General features: G+C 38.7%; 1 protein-coding gene across 1 annotated transcript; it reads left to right on the forward strand.

Annotated features, from left to right (window-relative positions):
- Positions 1–1,385: 1,385 nt before the first annotated feature.
- On the forward strand, positions 1,386–10,753 carry ift27 (intraflagellar transport 27 homolog (Chlamydomonas)). The gene is made up of 7 exons (XM_062435852.1): positions 1,386–1,521; positions 2,839–2,918; positions 7,568–7,627; positions 7,956–8,015; positions 8,278–8,395; positions 10,201–10,310; positions 10,440–10,753. The coding sequence occupies exons 1-7, from the start codon at positions 1,488–1,490 to the stop codon at positions 10,542–10,544; spliced, it is 567 nt and encodes a 188-aa protein (XP_062291836.1). The 5' UTR covers positions 1,386–1,487; the 3' UTR covers positions 10,545–10,753.
- Positions 10,754–11,261: the final 508 nt, after the last annotated feature.

Consider the following 11,261-nt stretch of genomic DNA (forward strand, 5'->3'; position numbering starts at 1 on the left):
GTTGTCACGCCTCAGCCGGGAGCGCGCCTCATCTATAAACACCACTTGTACGACACAATACAGAGCGAGCGCGCTCACGTGTTTATAAAAAAAAAAAAAGGGGGGGGGGGGGGGGGGCGCGCTTTTTCTCACAGGATCGCCACAAGGAGTCACGCGCTTTGCCGCTCTGTATGAGGGGCTCTTTATCCAAAAAGACAGCAGCCAAACAACGTGATTCAACCACTGCTTGGTATTTAACCAGCTTATAGATAACGTTTAAAACACGTCTAAATGAATTATAGCTAATAATAATAATAACAACAATAGGCTGATAATAATAACTATAATGCATTTCATTTGTACTGCACTTTCATTTACATACATATAGCATAGGCTAATGAAAATAAGATTTAAGAAGGCAATAAGCCTTCCAGAATAAAAAAGGTTTTAAAGCCTGTTAAATGATTAATTAACTTAATTAATTGACTGTCTGAGGGCAGCACAGACCCTATAGTCTCTTTTAAGAAATGGCCTAAAAACCTCTCTATTCTTAATTTAACTATGTAAATCCCTATATAAATCTCAGGAACTTCTGCATATAGCACATTTATATATTGCAGATTTATTTACACAGAGATTGTTTACTGTATGTTATTGTATTTGTCACTTTAACCCTTAATCTGCTATTTAAAAAAAAAAATGTTTTACCACGTATACTGCTGTGTCAATTTGAATTTCTCCCAAGGAGGATCAATACATCTGATCTTATCTTATCTTATGTTATGTTATCTTAAATTGTGTGTTCTATGTTATTAGTAAAGTAGCACTTTGAGTTTCACTATGAAAAGTGAGGTATAAGTTAGATATATTATTTATTTTTGAATTAAGTAAAACTCACCGAAAAATATTAATGATCCAGGACATTTAAATGTCTAATAAGAGCTGTAACAATGGGATTATACATTTGAATAACGTGAAAATAACACAGAGAAACATTGAAGCATGCTGACAGAGATGATGTGTGACGCTGAGGCAGAAACAGCGCTCTCTAGTGGTCTTATGAGCCTCTACTTTGACAGTTACAGGTCTTTCTTTACCTTTCAGGTATTCCCCAGTTTGTGTGCCATAAAATAAAATAAAAGTAAGAGGTTGGAAAAGGTTGGAGGGGTTTGGGAACGTCATTTTATTTATTTATTTAATTTTTACCACAGTTTGATGGAGACATGCCTGTCAGACATGCTCCGGAGCTCATACCCGCATTAGGTCACCTTTTACGTCATCACGGCCAGCCAATGACAGCACAGCTACGCAATATACGTACTCCCTGGCTTGACCAATGAAAACACATCTCTGGCTGGTTGCTAAGAGACGCGTTGAGTCCATGTTGCCGAGGTACAGCAGGGAAGAAGACATTCAGATACAGTTAAAAACATTGCAAAAAAAGCTTATTTGGCGACTTTAGGTTAACAAGAGAGTTTATCGGCTGCATCTGGAAGTTGTGCACTGTGATGGTGAAGCTGAGGGCGAGATGTCTGCTTCTCGGTAGGTGAAGGTTTTTGTTAGTTTAGTCCATTTTTATACCAGCGCTAAAGCTAACCAGTCTGTGCTCAGTGTAAAGTGTAATTATCCTTCAGTGCACTTATTATAATACCTAAGATGTTGTGCACGAACATTTCACACAACACTTTACATAATCTGTTTCTGCTTGTTTATTTTACCGGATAATTTTAGCTATATAAACTCCTAAACTCGCACAGTAATGAAGGTGAATGGGGATTTAAAATGGACAAAACACTCAGTTAACACCACCTAGACATCAACTAATATGATCATTAAAGTGGATAAATTAATAATAAGAACATTAAACCTCCTGACTGTTGTTTTAAACATGTTTTTATAATCAGAAATGTGGATTTATTTCGTCTAATTGCTTGAAAAATCACATAGATGATTCCATACATTTCATTGAATTGGGTTATAACTTGTACTTTATGCTTTATAAAACATTCAATTTTGGCCCAGGAGAACCACATGTTTGAAAATGTGCTGTCATTCAAATATTAGAAATTTGAAAAGAAAGTCTCAAAACGACTAAACTTTGACATTGAGCCAGTTTGTGATAATCCATTAACATATTTTCCTCTGATCTTAAATTCAGTTGAAATAATTCATCATTTCTGCTTTTTGTAACTCAAAAATTAGGTATCATTTGATTTAAATTAGGCCTATTTTACATAATATAATGACCATAAGCAATTTCCTAAAATAACACAGAATTGGGTGATAATTTATACACTACTTGATGCTTTATACTCAGTAAAACCAGTAAAAATGGACTCAGGAGGACAAAAGTTGGTCAACAAGAAGACAACAGGAAGGTTAACATACATAGCCTAAATATGATAAAACTCTCTTAATGAGAGGTGCTTAAAGAAGTCACTTCAATACCTTTATTTTAAGGAACAGCATCAGAGATGAATAATAACATCTGCAATTACATTTTTAGTTTAATTGTCCTTGTTTTTTGATGTGGGAGTTATTATGTTTGATTTTTTTAAATCGTGATGGTTGTGTTCTGGCATTTCTTGATTGTATTTCTTGGTTTTTATGTGTCTTTGCCTTTTAACAGCTTGAGACCACATTGGAAATAAAATACATGCTCTTACTTTGTTAAAATCATACCTTGGATTTTTTGGTTTTCGTATCTTGTAATCAATCAATCAGTCATTCAATAAATCTCTCTCTTTGTCTGTCTTTCTATCTTGTGTGTGTGTGTGTGTGTGTGTGTGTGTGTGTGTGTGTGTGTGTGTGTGTGTGTGTGTGTGTGTGTGTGTGTGTTTGTGTGTGTGTGTGTTACAGGAGACGCTGCGGTGGGGAAAAGTGCCCTCTGTCACATGTTCCACAGTGACGGTACCCTCTTCCAGAAGAACTACAGCATGGTGAGCTATTAAAATATATAGTCAGTTAGTCAGACCCTCAACAAAGGGCCTGAAATCCCAAATGTATCGCGTATGTGGAGCAGCCTGCACACCACTGCAAAGACTCCTCGTAACAATGAGGATACGCTACTATATTCACATCACGTAATAATAACAGAGAAATCAGTTTGTAGCACAACTGGTTGAGGGATTTGGGGATTCGACCGTGCTCTGAGGCAAGCTCACCACAGGCTAATACTTTTTACATTCAGGTACGATAACTGAGGTTTTTGTATTGAGTTCGAAGGAGCAACTCGTGAAGTTTAATTCTGACTCACTGCCAGCCCAGAATAGACCCATCTGCTAAGAAGTGCTAAAGTATTTATTTGTATTCAGTTGTGCAGCATGCCTGAGAGTACAGCAGCTTATCAGGGAGTTAATTAGAAATCTGCTGACTTTACAGGGAGATCCTCGGAGAACTCAAAACAGTCCAGATCATAGCACGCTCGTGTACGCTTGTAGGTATATCAGGTGCAGTTAAAGCAGTGTAAAAGTACTTGTGGGATAAGGATGCACAATTGATTAATAACCACAATAATTACAATAATAATGATAATACATTTTATTTATAGAGCTTTAAACAATCAAAGATGAATTAAAACAGTAAAACCAGACAGAATAAATGAAAAACATAATGAATGAAATCAATGAAAGAAGAAGAAACAAAACAAATCAAAACTATTCAACGAGAAAAGCACGATTTGAAAAGGTGAGTCTTGAGAAGTGATTTAAGTATTTCCTGTCAACCAAGTAAATCATCAAGACTGATAATGATCATGTACATACATTTCTTTAGTCAGACTTCTTGCAAGCTTCTCAAGGACCCGAGGAGGTTTTCTATAATCTACTGCACGAATCACTGAAGTGCAAAACAGCATAATGTACCAATTAATGCTGATGCAGTGAATGCTAATCTGCATTATTTATGTAAATCTACATGAGGGAGGGAACCGTGTCATTAATCTGACTCTGTGATATATAGGGTCGCGGCTGCTCAGTGATTCTCTCTGTCGATGTTTCAAGGCCTCCTGACTGACCGCGTGTGTATGTATGTTGCGTGCTTTCACTTGTCAGCATGAATATACGCACCAGCGCATCTCACACGCACCTGTTCACAACACGCACACACACATTAACTTAGTTCACTGTAAAACCCTGCAGCTGGTTAGCGTACAGAACAGGTTGGTGAGTAAAATACTGGACAAGAGCCAAGTGTGTGGGTGTATGTGTGCTTTGTGTGTGTGTGTTCAGCTCTTGCTGTGTCAGCAGTATTGGAGGTTTTGAGGTGACAGGAACGTCGATAATTAATACAACAGGATTCTGGACGGCCACCAGATCAGGTATTTAACAAATGGGAGCGCACACACACAAACAAACACACGTGCACACAAACACACACGCATACCGTACACTGTACAACAACAGTTTGCATTTCAGCACACGGTAAAGCTCTATACACACTTGTTTGTGATGCTAGGTCTGCTTATGTTGGACTAATAGAGTATCAGCAAAGTAGGAAACCTCTGCAATAGTGCAGCATTTTGAATTTTTACTGGAGTCCAAGTTAGCCTCAACACATATTGCACAATATAAAAACTAACAAAAATGAACACTATACAGCATGAAAATGTGTAAAACATTTAAAAATCCCTGCTTTATGCAAACAATGTGAAGGGATGTGTCATTAAAAGCAAGCTGGGGGAGACATGCAGGATCACGTGTACCTGTAGAAACATTGTTCTGTGTCCACCAGTTTTAACTGCATGTACTGATAGAAATGTTCATTGGGAAAGTGCTGGTCATGGTCTCTGCTGTTGCTATGCAACTGTTAAAACACCTATTTGAAGCCAGACGCACTCTTGATATTAGTTGAAAAATATTTTTAACTTGAGGCTCACTTGGCGTGATCCAGAAGTTATTATGTACTGTATATAAAGTGTTTCCATCGTGGTAATAATACTAACAACAGCAAAAGCAACAATGGTTTTCCAGGTAAAAACTGTCATCCTCAGTGTAAAATTACAACATGAAAAACATTTAAAAAGTTTTATAAAGCCTTAAAAATATCAAGACAGCTACTGATGACATTATGAAATTTGGCATGTATATTTGTAGTCCACAGAGATTAATCTCTAATGATATTGGCAACACTTTTCTCAATGACAAGTCTCTGTATCATGAAATCTAACAGCTGGATTTCTATAAAATTAGCTTTGTGCATTAATTAAGTTATTTTATTTTAACTTAAGTTCATAATAAATGTTATTTTAGACACTTTATTCATGTGTGATTCCCTTTTTTGTTGCAGACTCTGAGCCGGTTCACTTCTTAGAGTCACTTCCAAGCCAAAAAAAGAAGGAAAAAACTAAACAAAACACATTAATGCTCCCAAGAGGCTGAACTCTTTCTGCCTTTTCTTCACTTTTCCACTAGCTTACCTCTTGCACCATCCTCAGACTAAAATATTATGAGTAGTTATAATCTAATCAGAAGATATCCATAAAATTAGCTTCCAAAGAGATAAACCCTTTTGATTTGGACTCCATTGCCTTTATTTTATTTTACTGCTGTTATAAAACCAGCTTCATATTTTCAGCCCCCACATCAGATATGCCTCTAAGAACACTAAAATGTTCTTGTTGCACCATTTTCTTGAACATACCAGTATCACTATGACTACACCCCCCCACATCCATGAGTGCAGAGTACATTACCAGTACCAATTTAATCCGTGTTCAATGCAGGGTTGATTTTTTTTTTTCCCTTTTAAGGATTTCAGGGGAACAGCGTGTCCTTCCCGAATGTGCGACTAACGTGAAAAAAAAGAAGAAACCCAAACGCTGTGAAGAGTGAAGAGTTATTCCACCTGCAGACACCACCTAACTCATCCCTTCGTGTTCTTCAACTTTTGATTTTGAAGGGTGAAGCGGAGGCTGTCGGACATTCTTCTCACGTCCTCCTTTGAAAATGTCAGATGGCCCGTTAGCAATATTCCAAGCTTATTTGTTACTAATAGGGCCCTCATTGACATTCCAGCGAGAGGCTTCCTATGCATCACACCAGCTCATTAGACCAGCTCCGAAGTGGGACCGCTGCAGTGTCTACGTGTGTGTGTGTGTGTGTGTGTGTGTGTGTGTGTGTGTGTGTGTGTGTGTGTGTGTGTGTGTGTGTGTGTGTGTGTGTGTGTGTGTGTGTGTGTGTGTGTGTGTGTGTGTGTGTGTGTGTGTGTGTGTGTGTGTGTGTACCATCGGATCCTTGTTATGAACTGTATGAATCAGGTAAATGTTAGTCTCTGGTGTGTGTGTGTGTGTATTTGTGTTTTCACAGAGGTATATGTGTGTGTGTGTGTGTGTGTGTGTTTGTGTGTTTTCTCGATTTTAGTCTCTGGCATTTTGACACGCTCGGTTAACTGTGAGCTCGGGAGATCAGATCAATTTAGAGTTTTTCATGCTGATGTGAAGAAACCTCAACTCGCTCCTTCAAGGTCACCACTGATCTCTCACACCGGTGAATACTTTAGTGGTGAAAAGAAGCCGCCTGCAACCATCCAGTCCACTTAGGACTTCGTTAGATCTCGCGGCTTTGTGAAGAAGGTGAATCTGTTTTCGATAAGTTCAGACCACATTTATCACATCCTCCTCACCCTCTACTGTCTGCAGCCCATCACCTCCTATATCTACCTCCTCTAAACATCATGTCATCATTTCTAAAAAGTTCTCCAACCTCTTCATTTTTTCACTCAAAGACTCTTTGACCGACAAATACTCCTCGAACTGCCACATCTGCCAGCTGTTTTACCATCTAAAATAAAAAATTATAATAATAATAGTAATGATGGTAATAATAAACTTTATTTATAGAGCACCTTTCATACAAGGCATGTAGCTCAAAGTGCTTTACAGAAAAAAATACAAAAAAATAAAAGCAAATAAAACTACTGTAAAGTTAGATAATTAAAAATAAATAAAGATATTCAGTAAAAATAAGTTAAAAACGACATTAATTAAAAGCCAAATTAAACAGATATGTTTTCAGCTGTCGTTTAAAAATGAGCTCACATCTTTTACAGCTTTGGGTTAACTATTCTCTCATTTTATTTAGCTATCTGTTATAATTTATATTTAAAAAGAGAAAGGATAACAAAAGGACAAGGAGCTCGCAGACATCAGTCTACCAGGAGTGTCTTACGTTAGCTGCAGGGCTCTTCTTTTTCATCCTGACTCCGTTTGTTTTCCCAGTGAAAATTACAGAAGGGAAAACAGCTGCTACTGATCTGCCAAAATGACAGGAGACCTAATAGCCACAGCCAAAATAGCAGCTTGTGGTACCTGTCAACCCTTTATAAATATAAACCTCCATTATTACATTTTGACTAACCATTATGACACATAGTATATCTTAATCATGGTCACTGATGTGCCCCATAAAGGACGTGTATTGTTCTCAGCTGTAAACAGAGCTGAATCTCTTTGCCTGAATAAAAAAAAACACCAAATTACATGTTGACAGATTATTGTTTATCACAAAGAAAAGACATGACCTTCACGCTTTTAGCATCACATTATATAAACTGCATTATAATTTACGCTGCGGTTGTGTTTGTTTGGCAGACAACGGGAGTGGGGCTGCTGATGAAATGTGTCAACGTCCCCGAGACCAATGACAGCGTGGTGAGTCTAGTCTTTGTCTCTTCTTCATCCTGTATGTATAACTTTACCAGCAGCTTTATTGGACAAAAATAAGTCCCATTATACAGACTGTAGCTGCTAGTTTATTATCTATAACCATGGTTCAGGCTTCTATTTTATTCTAAGCGTTTCTGAATTAGTGAAGGTGGCAATAGGCTCTAAGCAATAGGGCAGCATTGTAGGCAGAACATGAATGCCCTTGCCAAAGAAAATAGGAAGTTTGAAACCGTGTAATTTGACTAAATCACTGCGTATAACACCTCTCCCCTTCTCTTCTTTTTTTTTTTTTTTTTACTGCTTTTCCCACCAGGAGCTCTACATCATAGACTCTGCAGGGAAGGAGACATTAGTGGAAGCCTGTGAGAAAATGGTGACACTTTCCTTCCTTTGAGTTATTCCATTTGCATGAAAGTAGTGAAATTCACCAAGCAGGGCCCCGCACATTTTGACATGCCGTACAAACACAGGAGGGTGGGATTGGGGGGGGGGTAGTGAACTATTATTTATCACTGTGTGTGACAGAAGCAGGAAGAACTCAACTAATGTGAACAACTTTTTCTGTCCTCATCTTCCTTCATACAAACCCTCATCCCCTGCTCCTGCTTCCACTTCTATTACTGTACTGTGTGTAGTGGGGCCAGCCGTCACTGCTGTGCCTGGTTTTTGACCTGACCAGCGAGCAGTCGTTCGCCAGCTGCAGCCACTGGATGGAGAGAGTCCATGCACACTGCGAAGGTCTCCATGTTCCAGGTAACGTCCCTTTAAAGGTCAAATAATCAAAAAGATCAGAGTTGTTTTTTTGTTTTGTTTTGTTTTTCCCTCTTTCACCTTTATTTCTTTGTGTAAGTCAAACGTGAGCGTGGTATTAAAAACTGCAATACAGTCAGGGTCTCTGCGGATCTTTAAAAAGTCTTACTTTTTGTTTTTGATATTCAAGGTCTAAAAATGTTGAGGCATTAAGTTTGATTTGAGCGTAATTATAGTTATTTATCATTATTATCTGGTTGTTTTTTTTTGTTATTTTACAAAAAACAACCAATCAATTTATTATTTAATGTAAAACATAATCAGAAGTATGACGAAACTAATCATTAGTTGCAGTCCTATATAAATAACTTCAAAATGATCTCCATTTCAACCCACTACAACAGTAAAATCCTGCTTTTGCATTATTGTCTCAGCAATGTTTTTTTTTTCTAAAAAAGGTTTTAAAAGTCATTAAATTTGGTCTTAAAAATGTGATGTGTGATAGTCTAAATTATGAATATACAAGAGATGAGAGCTTAACCTCAAAACATGAAACATGAAAAACAGAAGTACAAACATGTAAGAAAAAAAATGGATGTAGCCACCGTTTGAAGCCTTGAGTTTGCACTTTGACCGTCGTCATCTTTGATTTTTGGAGCCAGAAGTGACCATATTTGGATGAGATAGTAGCGCTGAACCTAACGCTAGCTGCTAGCACGGTTAGCACGGTGCATTTACAGTCTATAGTAAGTACAAAATGTACTTACTGGAAAAAACGTACTCCTTAGAGAGACTTTTAGTACAAATGCTGACAAAGACTTTGTGAGGTGACCAAACTTTCATGAACTTGACTGCGTCTGTACTCTGTGAATCTGGGCTTATGTTACCTAACCAACATTTTCACCTTGATAGAGGTTTGCTTGTGACAGCACTCACCTGTCACTCAAACAGGCCACACCTTTAATTATGCATTACTTTAAACCTTAATAAAAATTTAAACGGGTGAGTAAAAATTCACCTTCTGCACAGTTCTTGCCATGAACGGGGAAGTTTGCTCTAGAGACCAAAACCGTTTCTTTTACCGCGGCTGTAAACATGTTTATTTATGTTGTAAAGATGGGCATTTTAACATAAGGGGTCTATAGGGAGGGACTCGCTTTTGGAGCCAGCTTCAAGTGGCCATTTGAGGAACTGCAGTTTTTCACACTTACACGTTGGCTTCATTTTTCAGTCCTGGAGGTTGCCACTTTGTAAGAACATAAGACATAGAAAACTCCTGTAAAAGCTCCTGTGCAATACTACAAAATAAAACAGTACAATTGTCTTCTTTTTTTCTTCCCCCCCTTTCTATTTCTCTTTTCTTTCCTGCCTTCTTTCAACATAAACAACTGACTGTGAAAAAACGAAAAATAAATAAAAAGTGGAGAAATTCAATAGAAAGTTTTCTTAAGAGCAAGCATAAAGAGTGGATCAATGCAAACATTGGGATAGTAATTTAGTGAAGTGTTGCCTATTGAACTTTAGTTATGTAATTTATTGGTATATTTTGTACGCTCACTCAAAGTCAAGGAAGTTCTGGAGTAGTTTAAAACTTCTACTACACACTATGTACATGTAGGTTTTCCGTGTGTGAAGCCTTAGCTTGACGCTTAAAGATTCTCCACAGTTATTACTGAAACTAAAGCTAACAACAATATTTGTGTGTGTGTGTGTGTGTGTGTGTGTGTGTGTGTGTGTGTGTGTGTGTGTGTGTGTGTGTGTGTGTGTGTGTGTGTGTGTGTGTGTGTGTGTGTGTGTGTGTGTCTCAGGAGTCCTCGTGGGTAACAAGTCAGACCTGGCTGCTCGGAGGGAGGTGCAGGGATCCGTGGCCCAGGAATGGGCCGAGAGCCAGGGGTTGGAGTACCATGAAACATCTGCTGTGAGTACACTTCAACACTTTAACATTAAATAGGGTGTTGGGATGTTGTTGTCTTTTTGGATCAGTGGGTAGAGGGGGGTTAGGGTTTAGGGTCAACCATTAACGTGTGCTCATGTGGGTCTGTTGCAGAAGGAGATGGAGAACTGTGATGCACCCCTCCTGGGTTTGGCTCGGGCCTTTCACTCCCTCTACCAGGAGAGGCGTGAGACCATCCAAAATCTGAGTCCAGGCTAGACCCCTGCCCAGTTATACATACAGACACACACACACACACACGTTGTACAGTCGGCTTTCATTCAGAAAATGTAAAGTTGAGGACTATAAAAGCTTTTTGATAATCGATGTGAGGATGTGATGTGTTAAAGTCCGACAGAGAAGCGATGAAGAGGATGATTATTTTTTTGATTTGTGAATAAATTAATAAAATGTTTTTTCTATGATAATCAGGTGTAAGCTATTTTGTGTCTTTTCTGCTTGTTTGCTCTCTGTGTGTTAATAGCAGAGTTATACTTTCACAGTCGGGATCGGGTCATTACCAAAACCATAAAGACACTCCCGCTTCTCTCCTTTCCTCCCCTCCTGTCCTCCGTTCTCCTCTTCTCTTTTCCTCTCTCCCTCTCCTAACCTCTCCTCTCCTTTCCCCTCTCATCCTTTCCTCCATCTCCTCTCCTCTACTCCCCTTCTTTCTTCTTGTCTCCTCTCTTCTCTTCTCCTTTCCTCCCCTGCCCTCCTCTCCTCTCCTCTCCCCTCCACTACTTCTCACCTCTCATTTACTCCCCTTTCTCTTCTCTCACCTCCTCTTCTCCCCCTTCCTCTCTTCTCTCCATGCACTCCTCTATTTTCCTCTCCCCCTAACCTCTCTTGTCTTCCTCTCCTGCCTCTCACTTCCTCTCTCCTCTCTCCCCTCTTATCCCCTCCTTTCCTTTCCTCCTCTCCTCTGCCCTTCTCTCT

The sequence above is a fragment of the Scomber scombrus genome, chromosome 2, assembly GCF_963691925.1.
Source record: "Scomber scombrus chromosome 2, fScoSco1.1, whole genome shotgun sequence".
NCBI lineage: Eukaryota > Metazoa > Chordata > Actinopteri > Scombriformes > Scombridae > Scomber > Scomber scombrus.